This window comes from Astyanax mexicanus, chromosome 14 (assembly GCF_023375975.1).
Source record: "Astyanax mexicanus isolate ESR-SI-001 chromosome 14, AstMex3_surface, whole genome shotgun sequence".
NCBI classification, from domain to species: domain Eukaryota; kingdom Metazoa; phylum Chordata; class Actinopteri; order Characiformes; family Acestrorhamphidae; genus Astyanax; species Astyanax mexicanus.
The window spans coordinates 46518142-46540308 of NC_064421.1; the positions used below are offsets into that span (position 1 = coordinate 46518142).

General features: G+C 39.7%; 1 protein-coding gene across 1 annotated transcript in view; it reads right to left on the reverse strand.

The window, feature by feature from the left end:
• The window catches only part of LOC103030398 (formin-1), a 104417-nt gene that overhangs the window by 56782 nt on the left and 25468 nt on the right, over window positions 1-22167 (reverse strand). The window contains exons 4-7 of the mRNA XM_022672594.2: window positions 17570-17690; window positions 14642-14703; window positions 9438-10177; window positions 4212-4353 (exon numbers count right to left, since the gene is read on the reverse strand). Coding sequence (XP_022528315.2) covers window positions 4212-4353; window positions 9438-10177; window positions 14642-14703; window positions 17570-17690 — 1065 coding nt within the window. The remainder of the gene's footprint in view (window positions 1-4211; window positions 4354-9437; window positions 10178-14641; window positions 14704-17569; window positions 17691-22167) is intronic.

Below are 22167 nucleotides of genomic sequence, written 5' to 3' on the forward strand. Positions count from 1 at the left end.
TCTGCATAACGCCTCCACGCCCATTTCCCAACACATGTCCTCACCTTTCCCAAAAGTGCCCTGCGCCCCAGGGCAACTGAGTCTGGCCCAATCTGGCAACACTTTGAGAAGAGGCTCACACAAGCGCACCCACTCGACTGCACTGTCATCACTCTCTGCTGAGCCACACTGAGGCCCGCATCGATCCGGTCCAGACTCACCTGACCACTATCGGAGGACTGGGAGTGCAGCTATTGGCTTGTCAGTTTTTTTTTTCCTATATTCTATATTGCACAGTAAGGACAGTCAGTCAGTGTGGAGAAAATTGACAAAAGTCTGCGTCTGGCTGCCTGGCTGGGCCTCGTCCCGCTCCTCCTCCTCCTCCTGAATTCCTCCACGCTTCTGCCCAAAATCCCTTCTTTTCTTGGCATGCGCTCGTGAGCCTGATTTCTCAGAAGGATGATTCAGGAAAGGCGTTCATACCTTGGAGTGTAAACAGGCGCAGATAAAAGATGAAGATGTAAACACGTTACTTTTGTTTAGCTGACCTTCTGGAAATAGCACCGCTTTGCCAAGACGCCCGTGCCAACAACCATCTGTCTCTGCACTTTTACCGGACACAATGTTGAGACTTAATAATGGTGTCATTAAAAATTTCATGTCCCAAATCTCTCTCCCTCTCTCTTTCTCTCTTTCTCTTTCACACCCACACACACACCCACACACACACACACATTTATGTGCACAGTAGGTTGATATGCTGTACAGACACGCTCACTGCGGCTGTGTATTGGCAAGAACCTGACCATACAATGTATGCCATTATTAGGAGGCTGCCATATCATATCATACACAATAATATCACAATTTTGCGATCAAGTTGACACAAGATACAAAACTTGTAAAAACAGCTTTATCATTGAAAGAATTTTTTTTTTTGCATTTGTTCCGCTATTAACTTTATTTACTAGGGGTGTGACAAAACACTTATCTCACAAGATGAGACACGATTTTGGGTTAAAAAGATGAAAACGAGATTTTAAGTTTTAACTCTTTTAACCACTTCATTTATAGGTTTATGTTTAAGTAAAATGAACATTGTTGATTATTCTATAAATTAAGGACAACATTTCTCCCAAATTCCAAATAAAAATGTTAAAAAGGAGAAATGACTGAAATAACAAAAAGATGCAGAGCAATAATGCAAAGAAAACAAGATAATATTCATAAAGTTTTAAGAGTTCAGAAATTAATATTTGGTGGAATAACCCTGGTGGTTTTTAATCACAGTTTTTTTCATGCATCTTGGCATCATGTTCTCCTCCACCAGTCTTACACACTGCTTTTGGATAACTTTATGCTGCTTTACTCCTGGTGTAAAAATTCAAGCAGTTCCGTTTGGTGGTTTGATGGTTTGTGATCATCCAACTTCCTCTTGATTATATTCCAGAGGTTTTCAATTTGGTAAAATCAAAGAAACTCATCATATTAAGTGATCGCTTACATTTTTCCAGAGCTGTATGTATAGCATTCCAATAAAAAACACATTGGTGGGATGCTGTGGGATCAGTGCAGGTACTGAGAATCTTGTTAAAATTGTTAAAAAAAAAAAGTTGAGGGTCGCATGGATTCCAGTCAATATCAGCAGATTCTTCAGAACAATGTTGAATAATCAGTGAGAAAGTTGAAGTTAAAGCGCCGGGTCTGGATACTTCAACAAGACAACGACCCTAAACACTAAACACTAAACTCTGCTCAATATCTAATAAAGCACTAAAGCTTTCATGCAGAGGAACAAGTACAACATTCTGGAATGATCATCTCAGTCCCCAGACTTTTATAAAGAAGAATGGTCTAAAATACCTTCAACCAGAAGCCAGACTCTCATTGGAAGCTATAGGAAGAGTTTAGAGGCTGTTTAATTTCTGCAAAAGGAGGATCTACTAAATATAGTATAGTAGAAGTAGAGTAAAGTAGCAGTCGGAGGACACATCAGTATGAATTAGCTTCTTTCCAGCATTTGGAACCTTTCTCTCAGCGTTTCAGTGACAGAAGTTATTGTTGGCTAATTTCTGCCTGAGGCTCAACTTACAATCTTACACCTGTCATTTTTAAGGAATTTGTACAAAACACTGTCTGAAAATACAGTTAGAGGTACATTTTTCTGTTTCCTGGAATAGCTGAAGTAATGAATTATTAAACTGTTGTTCTAGAGTTACGTGATGGAATATAACAGCAACACTGTTTCTCATCACTGGAGGTTTTGGCATTAATAATTAATAATTTTTCAATAGGAATTCTTTCTTCTTACTTTTAGGATGTACTATGGCAAAATATGGTATGCAAAATAAACACTATTACAGGCAATGAAAACCTGGAATTTTAATTGTTAATTTTTATATATATTTCAATTTTTTTTATCTTATTTTCTCCTCAATTTAAAAGCCAATTACCCAACGCACTCATTAGGACTCTATCTGTTCGGAGGAAAGCGCAGTGACTCGGTTCTGATACTTCAGCTCACAGACGCAGCCTTGTGCTGATCCACATCACCCTAGGAGTGATGAGGGGAAAGAGAGAGCGCCATCTACTGTACCCACCCAGAGAGAGCAAGACCAACTGTGCTCTCTCAGGGCTCTGGCAGCTGATGGCAAGCTGCATGACCGTGATTCAAACCAGCAATCTCCCGATCATAGTGCTGAAATGTTAATATGATGTCTGATGCAAGGGAAGGATCCTAGGGGGAGCACCATTAGTATGTGCTTCCTTATATAAGCATTTAAAAAGGCATTAAATACTGTTATATGTTAAGAATATTTTATATGTAAATATATGTTATATATTTAGCTATAAGTTATGGTAATGACCAGAGGAAAAAAAATATCAGGGTTTGCCTCAATGATTCAATGACACTAATAGGGGTGTGCCATATCGTATCTTACACAATATCGACAACATTTTTGAATATGCTGGAACAGCATTAGCATTAACCCCTAACTGTGCTAAGCGCTACTTGGCTTGTTCGTCATTCAGAGGTGAGTATTATCGGCCTGTAGCCTGCTCCTAACCCCGGCTAGCACTGCTGGAGCAGCATTAGCATTACCTGCTAACCACGCTAAGTGCTAGTTAGCTTTTTCGCCGTACAGAGGTGAGTATATTGTACTGCTAAAACAACCTACGTGGGACTAACTGCTAGCTAATATCACCCTGGGTTACCAGAACACTCGGGGTTCCTCAGTGTAGCGCTGTCAGTCACTAATGCTAATGCTAATGCTGCTGCACCCAGCTTTCGTGGAAATCTGGAAATCTAAGCTTACTATAAATAAATGGAAGCACTTTACTCACCCAAATGAACAGTTTTCAGGAGATAAATCTGTGTAGACTAACATAAAGGTCTCACTTGACTTTAAAAATGATGCGCCTTATAATCAGGTCATAATATAGTAATAATAACGTATTCACAGAACTACAAAGTGTTCCTATATCCTCAGTGGAGTTAATAAAATGGACAAAAAGTGGAGAAACAAGGAAGCAGTGTTAAAATAATGGCTAATCACTGTAGAGTAAAGAAGTGCTGAACTTGTGAAAAACTCAAAGTTCCCAGTGGCCGTCTGAAATCAGATCAAATGAGCCCAACTCTGAGGCCGGAGTGACCAGACGTGCACACAGTGGCGACTTGGTGCCCTAACTGATTGATCAAAAGGGGGGGGGGGGGGGGGGGTGTATGGATCTGAGGTGTGTCTAGACAGGTCCAGATGGGCCAGAGGAGGACTTCAGGACTGCCTGGACGCCAGGACAAAGTGCTGACAGCCTGAACCGGACCCTTATTGACCACCATGTTAGATGTTGTGCCCCTCATAGCTAGTGGTTACTAAAATATTGAAACAGAGGTTAATAAAGGTTAAGAAACTAATTTAATTGCGCAACATTGTCTACGTAGCATTATAAGGTAGTGTTTATGGGACTTAATCAGTTTTATATTGGATTAATAATCCATTATTATTGGGTTTTTGAATTTTTTTTTCTTTTCTTCTTGGGTTTACCTGCTTTGAGATCAACTGTTCTGCAATTGGGTTCAACAACCCTCTGGGCTAGAGAGCTACTAGTCTGTAGCTCCATCCCATTATACCTCATTTTACAAAACAGACCTTTTTTTATGGTCACATTTTTATATTTACATTGAGAGTGTTTTAATTCGAGGGTGATTCCATAAATCCATCAAACTTTCTTACCTTTTTAGCTTTGGCCTTCTTCTCATAAGTGTCAGAGAGAGGCTTCTTCTTGGGCTGCAGCGTAGCTTTAGAGAAAAGCTCCTCAAACTCCTTTGTGTCAGCAATGTCTGGCTCTTCCAAAGAACCCCAAAGTGTGTTATTGCTGGAAATGAGACACAACAACAATGAATAATTAGATATGCATGAGTGTTTAAGGGAGGATGATTCAAGGTTTTTTTATAGAGAGGAAAAGTCACCTCTGGACCTATCAGGGCAAGCTGATCTCTCTCAGCTATACACAAATGATGTGTTGGTTGGTTGATGCTGCAGTTGGTCTGCAGGTTTAGGTTCAGCAGCACTATGTGCTGAAAGAATGAGGTCAGCTGACTACCTGAATTTACTGAATATAGACCAGCTTATTCCTGGATCCATAGGTTTTTTTCTTCCCTGAAAAAATCTAGGTTCAGGGAGCATGAGATCATCATTTTTACACATGGATTGAGAGAGAGTTCACCACAGAGTCCAGATCTTAACCTCATTGAGAATCTTTGGGATGTGCTGGATGGAGAAGAGCTGCTTTGTGCAGCGGTCAGACTCTACCATCATCAATGCTGCTGCAAGATCTTGGAGAAAAATTAATAAATTAATGCAACACTGGATTGAAATAAATCTTGTGCCATTGCAGAAGCTAATCGAAACAATGCCACAGCAAATGCAGCATGCCGCAATCAAAGATAAAGTTGGTACAAGTAAATATTAGAGCGTGTCACCTTTTTTTTTTTGGTTTAGCCAGTGTGTGTTTATGATTGTTTTCTCAAGCTGACTGCATCATTTTTTTTTATTTTTCCTTGATGAAGTGAGATAAAAATGTATTGGTTTAAAATAAGCATACAAAAGCACAGCGTTATTAAAAGCAGAATTTGTCTGAGGTGTTTTTCAGAGAAATTCGACAGTTTTTTGCCTTTAAAAAAAGAGTAGATTCAAGTGTCCTTCCAGAAGCACTCTTCTTCTCTTCTCGTCTGTGGCGAACGACTGTCTCCTGCAAAACTACTGCGTCATTAAGGATGAGAGGTATTTGATTTCGCCTGTTGCTGAGTAACATGGACAATACAAACAGGCTGTCTGGTCAGGAGCGAGGGAGGCTAACAGCGCCTTGTGACTCCCTTTGCTACCTTGCTTTTCCACTCCTTTCTTCCTAAAGTTGGAAAATAAGCTCGGATGATCGAGCAGCTCGTTCCAAGCGCTTACACACGCATTGACCCTGGCGTATTAAAGAGAGGGGGATGCATAAATCCAACTTTATCTTCTAACTTCTAAAACTGCAGGACTGGATATGAAAGGAAACAAAAATTGACTTGGATCTGAACTGGATCTGCATAGGATACACTGACATGCTACATATTAATGTTGTCCCATGACTTTTGGCATGTCTGGTGGAAGCTAAAAGAGTACTGCAATGACTTGCAGAGCATAAACATGTGAGGTCTCCTGAATTGAATTTAAATGTTAATTTGTTTTCAGAGTTGCTTGTCTCTTCACGTGGACTATAACAGCCAGACACCACCGGTCACGATCATTACCATCTACTGCACTGCACTGTCCACTGTGGGTGGTATCTAATGATAAATGATATAATAAATGATAACTACAATGATAAATAACTTACGAAATGCGATAGAAGAAAAGAAAAGAAAATAAATAAAACGAAACAGATGTAAGTAATCTTTTACACTGGATAAATAATATGGCCCAGGATCTCCAAATACCTTAAAATGGTCCTGTCAATTACATGCTGTTATCCCATGACTTTTGGCATGTCAGTGTTGTATACTCTCACACCGACTGCTGTGACATTGGCTCTGTATTTCCTTCAGTAGTGAAGTGTTTAAATGGTTTGAGCATGATGGTCAACTTTTATATTAAGTCATATTAAAGTTATTCTACACAAATAGCTAATTTTTTTTTACAATACTATAAGGTGCACCAGATTAAAAGGCGCACTATCAATAAATGTCTACTTTCAGGTCTATTTTTATACATAAGGTGCATTTTAATAGACAATAGTAAGGAATAAGGGGGTTGCCATGTTTCCCTTCTAACAGGGAAATGCCTAAATAAACATACAGTAAGCTTAGATTTCTATAGTTTTCAACAGCGTGGTTAGCAGCAGCACTAGCCGTGGTTAGCAGCAGTGCTTAGCACAAGTAAATGCTGCCCGACAGCAATACACTGAGTAACCCTGAGTGCTCCAGTAAGCCAGGGTGATATTAGCAATTGGTTTGTCCCATGTACCTTGTTTTAACACGGTAAAAGAGCTAGCGCTGCAGTTAGCAGCTAATGCTAATGCTGCTCCAGCCTTAATGCTGGTGAAACTTCACTGAAACTTCTGTATATATCTGTACTTCAGGGGAGTGGCTATATTGTTACTTAATACCTGTATGTATGAACTGGTAAAATTCATACATAAGCGCACTGTCAATTTTTGGGAAAATTTAAGGAATTTAAGTGTGCCTTATTATGTTTTTATTATGTTTAAGCACCGATCTATCCATCTCTTATTTACACTGAACATTTGAATGTTTTAATTTAATATTGTCATTTCACCTCAACCATAAAACTCTCTACTCCCCTGAGTCTGTACTGACGTTTGGATGAGAGTAGGGTCAGCTAAAACTCATAGCTTTGGGCTTTTGTCAGTGTAATAATCTGAGCATAATTCACCAAACATAATGAGCAGCTCAGACATTAAGCAGACCTCTGGCAGGGTGAGTTGGATTCAGTGGAGGATTTTACAAGCGAGAAATGAGCTTTCTCAGGAAAAACAAACGGGTCGAGCAGTTGGTCATGGAGACAATACCCCAGCAATCAGCTGTGTTGCCAGTGATTCAATTAAAGAGAAGTGAGTGTAATCTGAAGCATTTGGGAGCTTCGTATTGCAACAGTGCTGGACTCCCTGAAAGAGCACAAATGGACGAAATGCGTACGATTGGCCTGACATTTAGCCTTGTGGTTTAAATAGCTCTAATGGACCTTACTGTCCCCATATTTCCACAAAATACTAGTTGCAGTAAAACAGGTGAAAGTGTGTTTGTCGGTGGAGACGAGCCAAACTCACACACATTGTTCAGCATTTTGTAGCTTTTGTACTACTAATACTACTACTACTACTACTACTACACAAGTACTGGTAATAGAATAGAATATAGAATATACCGATATAAAATCAAATCTATAATTCTCATGTCTAGGGCTAGTCTAGGGTATTGTTTTAAAAAAATCAGTAGCGTTTCTGACACAATACTTTGAGTTCAGTACCGATACCCTAATCAAACCCTTTTTTTCGATATCTTTTTTATAAATTGTAACCAAAACCACAAAAAAAAAAAACTATATTCTCACACATTTTATTTGACAATTATTAAACATCTCTTTCTCATACTATCAGCAGGAGAGACTCCTGCTGACAAACTACAAATATTTTTCAGTTTTAATAGTTTTATTATTATTTTTTCAACATTAGATTTACATTGACAAAATTAAATTAAATTAAATTAGTGGTTAATTGATTATAATCATTATTTTTCATGATTCAAAGGCTTGCCACCTAATGACATTGCAGTGCAAAATTCACCTGATTTTTAATTTCTCCACGGAAATACATTGATCATGTAAAATCTAACATTTTAAATCAATCTTTGCTCTGAAAACAGCATTTTGACGCCGCTTTTGCACATTTTCTGTGGCGTTGTTTTAACTTCGCGTAAATAAGGCCACAAAGGATACATCAGCTGCGTCCTTAAAATTGCTCCTAACATCAGCAGCAGCAACCTTCTGCAGAGAACTGCAGCCTACAACAGTATTGTGAACTCATTGACCATACTACCAAACCAGTGCATGAAATGACGTGGTTAAAAATCTTAAAAAATCTTAAACTTAAAAGACCCTAAGGGCCTCACATAAAAGCACAGGGTGTTACAGATTGTTGAAAAGACACGCCGGCCTAAGCTCTAACCTCTTTGTTGGTTTAACACTTTTACTGTAGCACTGACGGCTCACATAAACAAAAAAATAAAAAAAAACTAATTTTCCTCTAAGGCCCCTGTAGTGAGAGAGGACTGTGAAGCACCACTGTACATCCTCTCCTAATCCCCCTTACAGTAATACAGGGCCATAAAGCTCCTGGGCTGGCACTCCAACCTCTCCATCTGTATAAACCACAGGCACTTTAACACAAGCAGCTCACGCTCCATTTCCCTCATAACCACCAGCTCTAGGTGTGGACAGCTACATATACACACTGTGCTGTGAGTGTGTGAGTGTGTACGTGTAGGGAGGGGAGGGGAAGGGAGGGGGGGCGGTCACTGTCATTTCAGTGCACTGTGCCTGTGCATAAAACTCTTATCATCAACTATGGTGCCGTAAAGGTAAAATGTAAGCATGTGGGTCTTTTCAGTACAAATAATGTACTTTGTCTTCGATTTAACTGCCACATCTATGGTGAATTAAACTGTTAAATATTGCCAGATTTTACTTGATCACTGGATTATATTCTTCCAGTGATGAAACATATAATAATATATAACATAATAATATAATAATAATGTAATAATATAGCAAATCAATCCAATTAACTAAAATATTAAATATTTTTTATTGCATTTGAAGCCTATGTGTAATATTTTATATTCAATATTTTATTATTTTTTTCAATAACCATCCCATCCAGTGTTTTTTGCAGTGGGCGGGGCCAAGCTACTGTTTTATTGATTTATTAACTTGTTCATTGCCTGGTTCCTAGTCTATTCTGATGGACAACATCTAGCTCTCAAATAGTATTTAGTAAAGAGTGTGGAAGAGAACAATTAAAAAAAAAAAAAAAAAACATGACGTCCATTATAATGAATTCAAGGTCTGAAAGGGTTCAGATATCGTTTCACAGTAAAATATTGCATTTTATTTCATTTCAAGAGCTTTTCGTAACGAATTAAGGTTGGCGCTTAGTTTTACTACACAGCTAAACTAAAGCACTTAAAGTTTTCAGAGTGTAAATAACTAGCTTATTGTATTGCAGAGAGAAAGACCATTGTATCCCTTATACAGGCCAATGCATTTTATAATGAAATCGCAGAAAAAAATGTATTTAAAAAATATATATATATATTTTAATGTCAGTTTTTTTTATAGAATTGTTCTGCCCTAGTTAAATATAATGGTAAACATATGTGAACGAGAGTCTAGAGTGCTTACTTGTTGTCCTGAATCTGAATCCTGGTCCAGTAGAGGGGCTTCATGGGGCAGGTGGGCTCTATTGATGGCTTGCGTGGGGCTTTACTGGCTGCCTGGCTCATGCCAAATCCACCGAAGGCAGGTGGAGGAGGAGGAGGGCCACATCCGGGCATGGGTGGTGGTGGAGGTGGGGCCCCGGGCATGCCAGGTGGAGGGGGTGGGGGAGGAGGTGGAGCTCCAGGGAGGGGTGGAGGTGGAGGTGGTGCAGGTCCAGGTCCAGATCCAGATCCAAGTCCAGGTAAAGGAGGTGGAGGGGGCGGGGCTGTGAATCCAGGAAGCGGCGGCGGAGGAGGTGGTGGTGGTGGTGGAGGCGGAGGCAGAGCTGCTGAGCCTGGCAGAGGAGGAGGAGGAGGAGGTGGAGGAGGTGGTGGAGCTCCTGGGCTCACATTTAAGGTCATGGTGATGGAGTCCAGGTCCAGTTTTTTGGGCATGCTGAGGCTGGGGCTTGGGGTTAGCTTGGGGGCCTCCCCGTCCGGTGGGGTCTTGATGAAGGTCTCGCGGTCAGTCTGGATGCAGACGTTCCGGTACGTTTTAGGGGGCGTGTCATCTTCAGTGGAGACGCAGGCCTCCCGCATTTCTCCACGCTCCCGCAACGAGCCACTCGCCCGCTCCCGCTGCATTTCAGCAATGGTTCCCTCCAGACGGGACACTGCCACAGCATGCTCCCCCCGCAGCTGGAAGATCCGGAGGTTGAAGTCGGCCTGGATTCACACAGGGTTGGAAATGACAAGATAATTCTGTTAGAATTGTGTGAAAAATTAGGAGACCACTTCAGTTTCTGAATCAGTTTAGTTATTTTTAGGTTTATGTTTGAGTAAAATTACTCTATAAACTACAGACAACATTTGTTTTTAATCACAGTTTTCATGCATCTTGGCATCATGTTCTCCTCCACCAGTCTTACACACTGCTTTTGGATAACTTTATGCTGCTTTACTCCTGGTGCAAAAATTGCTAAGCAGTTCAGCTTGGTTTGATGGCTTGTAATCATTCATTTTCAGAGCTGTATATACATTGTTAAATTATTTATGCAGCTATGCAAACCTTTATATCAACAGTAAGCAGAATAAATACAAGGTCAGTTTTCTCTGACGCGCCCTTATTATAGCAATGCACCGAGTCTAAGCACACCTAGCTGTTAAAGGGAATTTTTTGTATATTACTTTTTGTTACAGGTTTATTTATTGCAAGCCATACTTTTCCCGTTGTTACGAAAGCAAAGACAGCCTGACACATCCTAAATCAAGCTACACAAAGATTGACGCCTCACCTAAAATGGGCCAATTTGATGGCCTAAAATTTGGCTAATCTGACTGTCGTGCTGTATTTGCATTGGATGCAGAATGTTTTATGGTACATTAAGTGGGCTGTAAAATGCAAAAAGTTGGGAACTCCTGCTCTATATGAAATTTGCTATATGATAGTTGCTACATGACACTACTCGTCATCAGGATCCAGATTTGCATGTTAAAATAAAGTATTTTCTGGCCCAAAAGTCTTAAAAAAGTTGGGACATTTTCGCTTTGGTTGAAATGCAAAGGAAACTGCCATGACAAACTTCACATTATGTAATTCGAATATGTGCTTACAAACACAACTGAGAAGTGAGACAGAGAAGAAACGCATTTTGCAACGCAGCCTCCACATGTTTCTGGTTATAATGCGGTCTGAACGGGACCGAGCGAGGCGCGCTGTCTACTCTCATGCTTTACCACTCCCTGTCAGCACTAAACATCCCCCCATCCGTTTGGCTTTAAATTGGATGTGCATGTGTGACAAAACAAGATACTATAATACAGTCAAGTAACAACACATTACATTATATCACTGCATAAGGCGACATTAATCACGCTCCTAAAGATATCAAGATGTTTCTGAGACGGAAATAAATTATATTATAAATGATGTATGTCGCATGATTTGACGTTTATTATGGTCTGCATATTTAAATCATGTTTAAAGAGGCTCATTACGCATTTAACAGCTTGTATGTTTGTAACGCTTCATGCAAGTGAAGATTGAAGACTAGTGTAATTGGAAGTCAAACACCGAAGTGGGTGGAAAAACAGCAGCTATATCGAAAAGTATGTTTAGACCAGTCATGTTGAGAACTTACGTGCTCTTACAATTATGTTAAATCTATTTAGAAGAAATGTGTATCTGAAAAGTGTATGGTGAAGGGTGTGATTGGAGATAAACACACACACTCTTATTTTTAATATGCCAGAAAACCTTTCTATCCACTCTTTTCTTCTCTTCCATCATCTAAGAGACTTTAGGACACTTAAGAATAGTTTGATTCTAAGGACTGGTTGCTGTGTTCATGAAGGACATAGAGCTAAAGAACACTAAGGGCCCTATAAAACACCCTTCGCAAGGCACGTCGCAGTGCCCATTGCTATCTTTCACCCAGTCATCAGTCTTTTTTCATGCCTTGTGCCCATACTGTTAAAATAGCCGAGTTTAGAAATAAATCTACACTGGTAGGAGTGGTGGTCTTGAAGTGAGATGTGTTTCTCACTTGGCGGCAGAAAACACTTGGTGGCAGGTGCGCCACTGACTGATTTAAACCCTGACAACAGTCAACAGTCACCCATCTATAAATATGTTTAGCTTAGCAGGTGTGCCACATATGAGTCCAGCTTTTACATCAACAATAATCAGTATGCAAAATCAAATAACATTACTCTTCCCTTAAATTACCTGCTGGTGCACCTTTACTGCACTTCATTGCACTGTGTTGTTAACATACAAACGCTCCAAAGTCAGAGCACACCTGGCTCTTAAAGGGAATGGAAAGTGACACACTGATGGTCTATTTCACTTCATGCCCAAAACACATCCATGTTCAATTAAGAGAATTAACTTGTTTGCCTTTTGCACCCTTTGAGCTGTGCAATCCATTTTTATCCCATTTTCTCCCCAATTTACAAGGCTAATTACCCGACCCACTCAATAGGACTCCCGAATCATTGGCCTTCTTCAATACATGCAAAGTTGACCACCACTTCTTCTTGAACTGCTGCTGATGCTGTAGCATTGCCGATTAGCATCACAGCGCTAACACTCGGAGAAAAGCGCAGCGACTCTGTTCTGATACATCAGCTCACGGATGCAGCCTTGTGCTGATTTACATCACCCCTTGGAGCGATGAGGGGAAAGAGCGCCATCTACTGTACCCACCCAGAGAGAGCAAGGCCAGTTGTGCTCTCTCAGGGCTCCGGCAGCTGATGGCAAGCTGCATGAACGGGATTCGAAACAGCGGTCTCCCGATCACAGTGGCAGCAACCAAGGGTCCTCAACCCCTCACCTTGCTTTTCATCTTTCTCTCTTTCTATCTCTCTCTTTCTTTCTCTCAGGGTTGTTAATGTGTTGACCTATCAAGATATACTTTTATGGGGGCTTTAAGTTTAAGCAGAAAAAAAAGAAAAAAAAGAAAGAAAGTTTTATCTAAATCATGCTGTGGTGAATTACCCTGCAGCCGTCCCTGTAATTCAAGACTGACTCTATGTTTCACATATATTACATAGGATTTTCAGTGAGGGATGCACACTGACAGTGTAATTAAGCTTAAGACTAGACTAATCTGGCCTAATCTTGGCTTAATCTGCGCCTGGAAAAACAGCTTTGAAACTTTGAGAGCAAAGCCCTGTTTTATCTGACTGCCATTACATCAGTGAATCGCTAAAAGAACAGAACAAGAGAGAGAGAGAGAGAGAGAGAGAGAGAAAGAGAGAGAGACGCTGAGAGAAACAAACAAAAAAAAACATATCAAATATATCCTCTCCCCAGAGAGGTGTGTGAAACTGCATTTTTCACACTGGAAGAGCCTCTTTAAAGTCATGCCACAGTCCTGCCAGCCACAGCTTTGCTGAATAAACATTAGATCCTCTCTATCAGGAGACCAATCAGAACGGGGTATACAGGGTGTTCAAACCAGTCCTAACTCAAAGCCACACACAAATAAATGAAATGAATACACATGATGGACAAGGACAGTTCTGACCGCACATGAGATCCCAGGACGTGACCAGCTTTTAGAACATGATCTAATTTCATAGGAGGAGCTGGCAAGAGGAAGACCTCCATCTGGAAACCATCATCACCACAATATGGCTTCTTCACTCACTTCTGCCCTCATACCCGCCTGTGCTGTTTACAGTCAGTGGGCACTGCAGCCAGCCCTTTATACACATTATACATGCATTTTTAAGATGAGTAAAATGTTTTTCATATTATTTTATCACAGTTAGTTCCAAACCTGCAGTGTGACTGGCTGAGAGGTGTTCTTTAAGTAACGTTATCAGCCGGTAATGCACTGTAACCGAACCTCTCCATGTATTACTTCGCCACATACAGGTAACCTAGCAACGATGCAGCGCTTACAAGCCAAACTGCACAGCAGCTACAAACAGAGCAGCAATGGAACTATTTTAACTAATCGCAATTATACACTTGAAGATCGGGCTATAAAGTGTAATATTGACACTGACAGTGTAAACCATCCACACGTCTGCTCTGACTATTTAGTAGTGGGGAAACTAACACAGAACATTATTTTTTAGAGAACTGGCTCAAGTGAGCTGTTTTAAAATATTAAATACATCAATTTTGACTTTGATGATGCTTGAATGTGTGAAAATAAGAAGCTGACCTCTAAAAGAAATCCTGAAATCTCTGAATTACAGAAAAAGGGGTCTGGAAAAAGAATGCATGAGACTATTTCCTTAAAATTCATAACATATTGTGCTCTATTTTTAAAGAAATGTGCAAAAAAATGCCTTTTTCTGATGTGATAAGTACCAAATACTCATCTCAAGAAGATGCACAATAACCTGGACTGAATTTGGTATACTTACCTGTAGAGGTATGTACTGTATACACTACTACACTGAACCATATGTACTGTATAATAATGTATATTATATGTAGTATAATGTACTATATAGTCTATTCAATACCCCAGACATTTAATTATGCTAGTTTTTGGGCTACATACACACACACACACACACACACACACACACACACACACACACACACACACACACACACACACACACAAGATTCCTTATAATACCATACATACATGCTGACTTCTCTGTGTCTATTGACATCTTGTGGACCATGAGGGAACTACAGAATCAAAATAAAAAATAACTTACATGCAGTTTTTCCAGCTCCTCTTTGCATTCTCTCTTCAGCTGGAGCAGGGCAGCTTGGTGCTCTAAAAAAAGACAAGTATGATTTTTTATGTTATGTTATTTTATGGCTCCAAATGTCTTCAAAGCCTCAGACGTGTTTTTCCTACACAAATTAAATCAATATTCACTCGAATTTCCAGGTTCCAGGTTTTCCTGCTTTAACAAACTCTGCAAACAGCTGTGTTTAATGTAGAGCTGCAAACGTGTGATAATACAGTATGGGTAAGATTTATTTAATAGTTTAATAGAAGCATTTAATGCACAGGGCCCCACCTTACTGTTAAACACAAAACACAACACAAACAAACGCTTCTATGTAATGCTTCCCCATACCTTGCATTTACATGGGCTTTATAATAATATCCAATATTTGTTCAAGTTAAATAGACTGACACGTTAAATGTCATGAGAAAATAACTGCGGTAAATAGCATAAATAGAAGTGCCAAAGTAAACAAAACTGTAACTCTTAAAAAAGACTTTGAAATTTTCTTTCAAAGTCAAATGAGTGCTGGATGTTAATCTACACAGATTTCTCTCCTAAAAACTGTAACTTTGGGTGAGTAAAGCACTTTTGTTTATTTACAGTAAGCTTAGATTTTCAATATTTTGTCTAAGGGTAAGTTTTCAGTGAAGTTTCTCCAGCACTAAGGCTGGGTGCAGCAGCATTAGCATTAGCCACTAACCTGCAAACACGTGTTAACATACTCAATATGCAAATGTTGCCCGCCTATCACGTTGCAGCAGTGCAGGCTGTACATTCATGTTGATACAGGCTTCATGTTACAGGTGGCTGATTTTTTTTATATACATAAAATTATTATTTTATATATGAATTATGTTCTCTGTCATGAAATGTGCAGTTAATCAGCGCACTGTAAGCAATTATGAGACCCATTATACACTTTTGTATCAGGATTAATCATGCTTCAATAAAAAAATATTGTCATATTGTCTATCCCTACTTTAGGTAACATTCCCATCCACCACAAAGCATGGGAAATACAGTAAATATGATATCTGTAATCATTAGTAATGTAATTATTGGTACCAGAAAGTTTTTAAAGTGAGTGGAAGTTCTGCAGAAAGCTTGTTGGTAAGAAAGGTCAACACTCTGCAGAGACTGGTCAGACTGGTTTCAGCTAAAAGAAAGTCCAATTAGGAGTACACTTCTGTCAGCCAACAAAAAACAGCTAAATCTGCAGTGGAATGGTCTGAGGAATCATGCAAAAAAAAGGAGGCCCTACCATGCATTAGCATTACCATTAGCTCAAATTATAGTATATCCCCTGTTTAAACCACCAATTGAACAGTGAGTGTTTGTGTGTGTATGTGTGTGTGGTCCTGTGTATGTGTACTTTGCTCTATAAGCACACAATTGAAAGAAAAGAAAAGAAGCAGTCTCACCTGGCCTTCTAAATTTCTCTTATAACTACTTACTAACACTACTGATTTATTTAATGAGATTTACCTTAATGCATTTTCAGAATACATTTATTTAAGGCATTAACATGTTATGATATTAATAGTTAGGTGTGGATGTTTTTGTGTTCCTTATTTAAGCCATGATGTTGTTTAGAATTAACTGTTAGAATTAAGTGTTAAAGGTGTAATCAGTAGAAAGTGTGTGAGTGAGTGTGTGAATTGGCTACAGTAGTGAAGTAAAGCCACACAGCTGAAGTACAGCATAATACAGTTTCAGTAAAGTTTTTCCTGCACCAAGACTGGAACAGTATTGGCATTAGCCACTAACTGCTGCCTGTTTTACCATTCAGAGGTGAGTATATCAGACTGCAGCCTGCTGCTAACCCTGGCTACCACTGCTGGAGCAGTATTAGCATTAGCCGCTAACCCTACTAAGTTCAGAGGTGAGTATATCAAACTGTAGCCTGTGCATTTACAGTGTTAAAACAAACTATGTGGGATGAACCGCTAGCTAATATCACCCTGGCTTCCTGGAACCCTCAGGGTTCCTCAGTGTAGCACTGTTGGGCAGCATTATTATGCTAATGCTAATGCTGCTGCACCAAGCCTTAGTGGAAATCAGGAAATCTAAGCTTACTGTAAATAAATGGAAGCGCTTTAAACAGTTTTAAGGAGGAAAATCTGTGTAGATTAACATCTAGCACTCGATTGACTTTAAAAGAAAATGTTTTGTAGGAAAACAGAACAGAAAATAGATGTGCCTTATAATCCGGTGCATAGTGTGAAAAATATGATATTCTAGAAATGAGGAAATTACTAGCCTAAAATGACTGCAGAAAAATAGATTGTTAAACATCATGGTTTTCCTAAAACCAAAAGTAATAAAGTTTTATATAATTTTAACTTTGTTTTTTGCAATTTCAAAGCCAGTTTGGCAAAATTTATTTTACACACCACTAATTATAATTGAAAACAGAAAAATATATATTACTTTTTTTTTTGTTTCTTTTAGAATTCAGTCAGATGGCGAAATCAGACGACGCTCTATGGCCTAAATCCCTGCTGCTACTTGTAAGCCCTGTAGGTATTTTGTAGGTATTTCAGAGTGCTGGAAATGAGTAATGTTGTAAGCCGTCTGTATCCAGAGTCCCACAGTGTGCTTTACTTCTCTCAGTCAGGCTTTGAACTTCTCTGACAGCACGAGACCCAAACAGGCATATCATGGCCAGGAACAGCTTAACATGCATTCCTCCTTTAAACGGATTTCAAAAACAGAACACCCGTGGATCTAATGACCAGCACAAAGGCAGAACTGCGTCTCTAGCTTGTAGCACCTCAGTACAGTAATTAGATTAAGATGTAAAAGGTGTTTTTGAAAGAGAAGACCAGTTTCAGAAGTGGTGAGGGGGTGGAGGAGTGTATATTTCTGTTCTGGTAAAAATGCATGCATGTAAAATATATCTACCTGCTTCTGTATAACGAAGTCCCACTTTCTCCTCCTCATCTTTCGGCTTGGGTGGAGGCCAGATCGCTTGTAGTCGCCCCGGTGTTCTGTCCTCGCTGTCTGTGGGGGAGCAGACCTCAGACTGGAAAAGAAAGAAGAAAAAAGAGAGAAACCAGTTTCAATAAGAATATACCAAATACCTAAACAAAGCTTGAACAACCAGCAATAATCAATGTACCCTGGTGAGAAATATATATACTTAATATATATATATATATATATACTTAAGTGTACATAATTGTACTTTAAACCTATTGAGAAATGGGTAAGTATGCTGTAAATATACTATCAGATTTATGTACTTACTTACAATACAGTAATATACATTAATAATACGCTCTTATCAAATGCATACTTTTTAAAAAGTATAATAATGTGGCTACAAGAACACTTTAGTGCACTATAGCATAATAATGCTTAGTATACTACTTTAATCTACTTTTTTTTTACTACTACACCCACTTTTATGCTTTTTTTACCAAAAAAATTCCCACTGTTCTTATTTCTCATTATATATCGCCCACCTCTAAATAAGAGTTAATCTACAGTTACAGTAGATAAAGGAGCAACAAACATACACAGTTGTGTCCATGATGCCAAAATAAGCATGTGTGTGTAAAAGAGAGTTGGATTTTACATACAACACTGTTTCTTTTTCTTATTTTGTTTTTTCTGGACCACCTAAAAAGTGTTTTCACAATGCAAACTTTCACACTGTTTTCACACCACAAACAGCACCTTTCACACCTGCTATATTGGTTTGGAACAAACGCAAAATTCTGAAAGCCTAGACAGGAGTGAAAGCACCCTATATAACAGACATTTACATCTTTAATTTATGCAGCTTTGACCCCTAAATCTAAATCTATTTTAACTAGATACAAAATAGTTCAATGACAATAAATAAAGACTGCAACTAGAAAAAAAAAACGTGAAATTTCTGATATGACGAAATATCGACCTTATCATACAAACTATATTTAACAATAATGAATAGGTAATAATGAACACTATGTAACAGATACGTACTTTAACCTCTGCTGGACTCTGCTGCTTGTCACTACTAGGTGATTTGCTTGTAGATCTCTCAAAGATGGACTTAAGCAGCTCTTTCTCGCTCTTTCTCTTCCTCTTAATGGCCTCTAAGTCCACAGGTGATTCTGCAGGGTCCTTTTTAAGGGGTTTAGGACTGAAGAAGAACTTGAAGGCATCAAACGCAGTGTCTGTGCTTTTGTTGCTGTCATTTAATTGAGCGTCATCCTCTGAGATATTTCCGACCAAGTCTTGCTCCAGGGATTTAAGGTCTTCGATGGTCCGAGATTCCTCATTTTGGGCATCGTCAAAATTTAGGATTCTCCACAGTCGGTTCTTGGGCTCAGACACATCTTTGGGTTCGGGTCTCTTTTTTGGCGAGGAAGTAGTGGCTGCTTGCTTTTCGATTTTAGCTTTGTTGACTTGTTGTTTCAGGCTGAGGAGTGCCCGGTCAGCGTCCCTTTGCTTGATCTCCGCTACGCTCTCTCTTTCTTCTCCCACAGCACCTTTCTTCAGCACTCGCAGTCCGCTAAAGAGGGCCGGCAGCTGGAAAGACTCCCTGGGCGTGGAGGCAGCCCGTGGTCTGGTTTTGGAGGAAGTCTGTGGTGGCCTTTTCGATCGCAGGCGTATCTTGTTTGCTGACTCCTGAAGGAGCAGAGATGGCACTTGGCACAGGGTCAGTTGGGGACTCCTCCTGTTCTATATATGAATGGTCCTTTGTTATGCCGCTCCCTGGCTGGAGAGCTGAGTTAAGAGCTGGAGAGGTAGGGCTTCGAGTGGAGTCGAGGGACTCTGAACTTGTTTCTTTAACCAAAAGAGATCCAGGCTTCCGAGTTGGTTGATGTGAAACTGGATCCTCTGAAAGCAACGAAGAGTCAGAGTAATTTCCACCCAAGGAAGGGTCTTCATGGTCATTGGACTGGTCAGAATCCACCGGATCTCCACAGTCCCTTGGTGAAGGATCACTGGCAGTTGACACATCTGAGCCCATGTCTACAGCTCTGGCATATCCACTGCTGAGATCTGCACCTTCATGAAGGTCCTTGTGTGGAATCTTCTGCTTGGAACTGTCCAAAAGTTGAGGAGTAGAAGAAGAAGAAGAAGAAGTGGAAGAAGAAGAAAAGAGTAGCTGCCCTACAAGCCTCCTGTTAGTATCCGACCTTTTCAGAACAGAGATGTCTTTGAGAGACCGCTCCAAACTACTTTTGGCTGAGAATACAGACAGTTTTAAGTCTGCCTTAGGCATCTCACTCCCCCTGTCTTGACAGAGCACCTGATCCGAGTTACGATCCGTCTTTTTATTCTCGTGAAGAGACAAAGATTTGTCAGCGGGCTCCAGTTCGACAGATTGGTCAAGGATACTAGCCGCATCTTCCTCATCATTTTCAGTGTCGCTGTAGGTCTCCACTCTGGTTACATGCACAATATCTGAATCTGCACTAATCGGGGAAGAGGTGGAAAAAGGTCTTCTCCACGATGGAAAAGATGCGAGAGATGGCTTCATGACTTCTTCTTCCTTACAGGACTCAATCTCCCATGATTCAACAGTTCCCTCAGAAGCAGTGCTGGCATCATTTTTAGGCGGTGACTCTAAAGGAGGATCTACTTCAACTGGGTACGAATGTGACACATGCTCAGGCAGTGTTCGGAACGACTTGAGCACGGCACCAGCACTTTCCTCTGGCTGCTTTTGAGAGTCTGCTCTTAGAAACATAATAGAAGAGTGAAGGGAGGATTCTTCTCCTGTGAAGTGGGTCTAGGTCTGGCTAGGTACAAAGACTCTTAGTGGAAAATGATCACACAGTGACCAAATAAATCACACAGTGCACAACACACAGTTTAAACTTTAAATTCAGCATTCAGCATTGCTTCAAATCTGGTCTGTGTCATGAAAACACCTTGAAAACCTTAAGCCCACCTGTATTTGCTGGTTTCATTTGTTCAGCGGAACAAAAAAGCCTTTTGTGAAGGTAAATTCCTTGGTTCCTTGGTTTCTCTTACCCACACCAGGGGTGTTTCAATTACAGCCTCGTAAAAAAGACCCTCTTGTCTTCCTTCCTTCCTTTTTACTCAAACTCAAATGTTTTGCTCTTGTCAGAGCAAAAGCTTTTTATCCGTTTCTGTTCCAACATGATTTCTGCTCATAAAGTCTTTTAGGTTTTTTTTCGTGATTAAAAATCCTGCAAATTCCCCATTTTACTAATCTCTCTTTAAAAAGCTATGACTGTTATTTCTCCCAGGTTCTTCAGGTCTTAATGCTCAACATAAAAACACTGTAAATAAAAGTGTAGAAAGATATACTTCACTCCAGAGTTAAATATACTGTAAGAAAGCAGGGTGATCCAGAAACTCAGTGTCCTCAGTGTGGTCTTTCAGTTTTAGCCTTGTACTGTAAATTCCAGTTGCTGTGCCTCGGTCCTGCTCCTTGGGAATGCGCGAGAGTTTGTGTGTCTTCTGGAGAAAGTTCTGTGCTGCTTCTGAGAGAGTCATTCAGTGCCGGCGTAGAATGCGTCACACTGGTTTACCTATACTCCTCTTCCTGCCTTGCTCACAGGCTGCTGCCTACTTCCTGGGAAAGAAGTTTTTCACAGCGGCAGGTGTCTTATTACTTGAAACTTACTTCCTCATAAGAGCGCCAGGTACAGCCTCTCTCTCTCTCTCTCACTCCCTCCCCCTCTCTCCCTCCCTCCCTCTTTTTCTCTCTCTCTCTCTCTCTGCCTCTCTCTCTCTTTAATCTCCTCAAGGGTCAGGTGAAGTGGGCGGTTCTGCTGCTGCTGCTGCTTCACAGTGCACACAATAATAAACCACCAGCTTTAAGCTGCTCTGGTTAAGTCCAGAGAAAGACCACACTGCTGCTTTCTTTTATTTTCCCCACTGCCACAGCAACAGAGCAGCTAATATAAAACTTAAATATACTCCTGAAGTTTTAAAGATTACAAATATTAGTAGAAACTAGTTTTAACACTACAGAGTTAGCTTTATTTTTATTTTTTTATAAATATCTTGTTTTACATTGAAAAAAAAACACACTATTTAATATTTAGTATTTGTTTCCTTTTTAATTGTAGGAAGAAAGAGTAAATTTACTTGCATCTGTTCTGAAGTGATTTGTCGTAAAGCTGAGATACCTGTTTTTACACGTATCTTTATAATATATTATATTATATTATATTATATTACATATGCCCTGGAAAAAGATAAAAGACCACTCAGAAATGATGAGATTTTGCCAAATTATAAACCTTTGGAATATATTTAAGACATCAAACCAAGCTAAACTGCTTGAATTTTTGCACCAGGAGTAAAGGCATAAAGTTATCCAAAAGCAGTGTGTAAGACTGGTGGAGGAGAACACGATGCCAAGATGCATGAAAAAAACTGTGATTAAAAAACAGGGTTATTCCACCAAATATTGATTTCTGAACTCATGATTTCTGAAAACTTTATAATTATGAACTTGTTTTCTTTGCATTATTTGACGTCTGAAAGCTCTGCTTCTTTTTTGTTATTTCAGCCATTTCTCATTT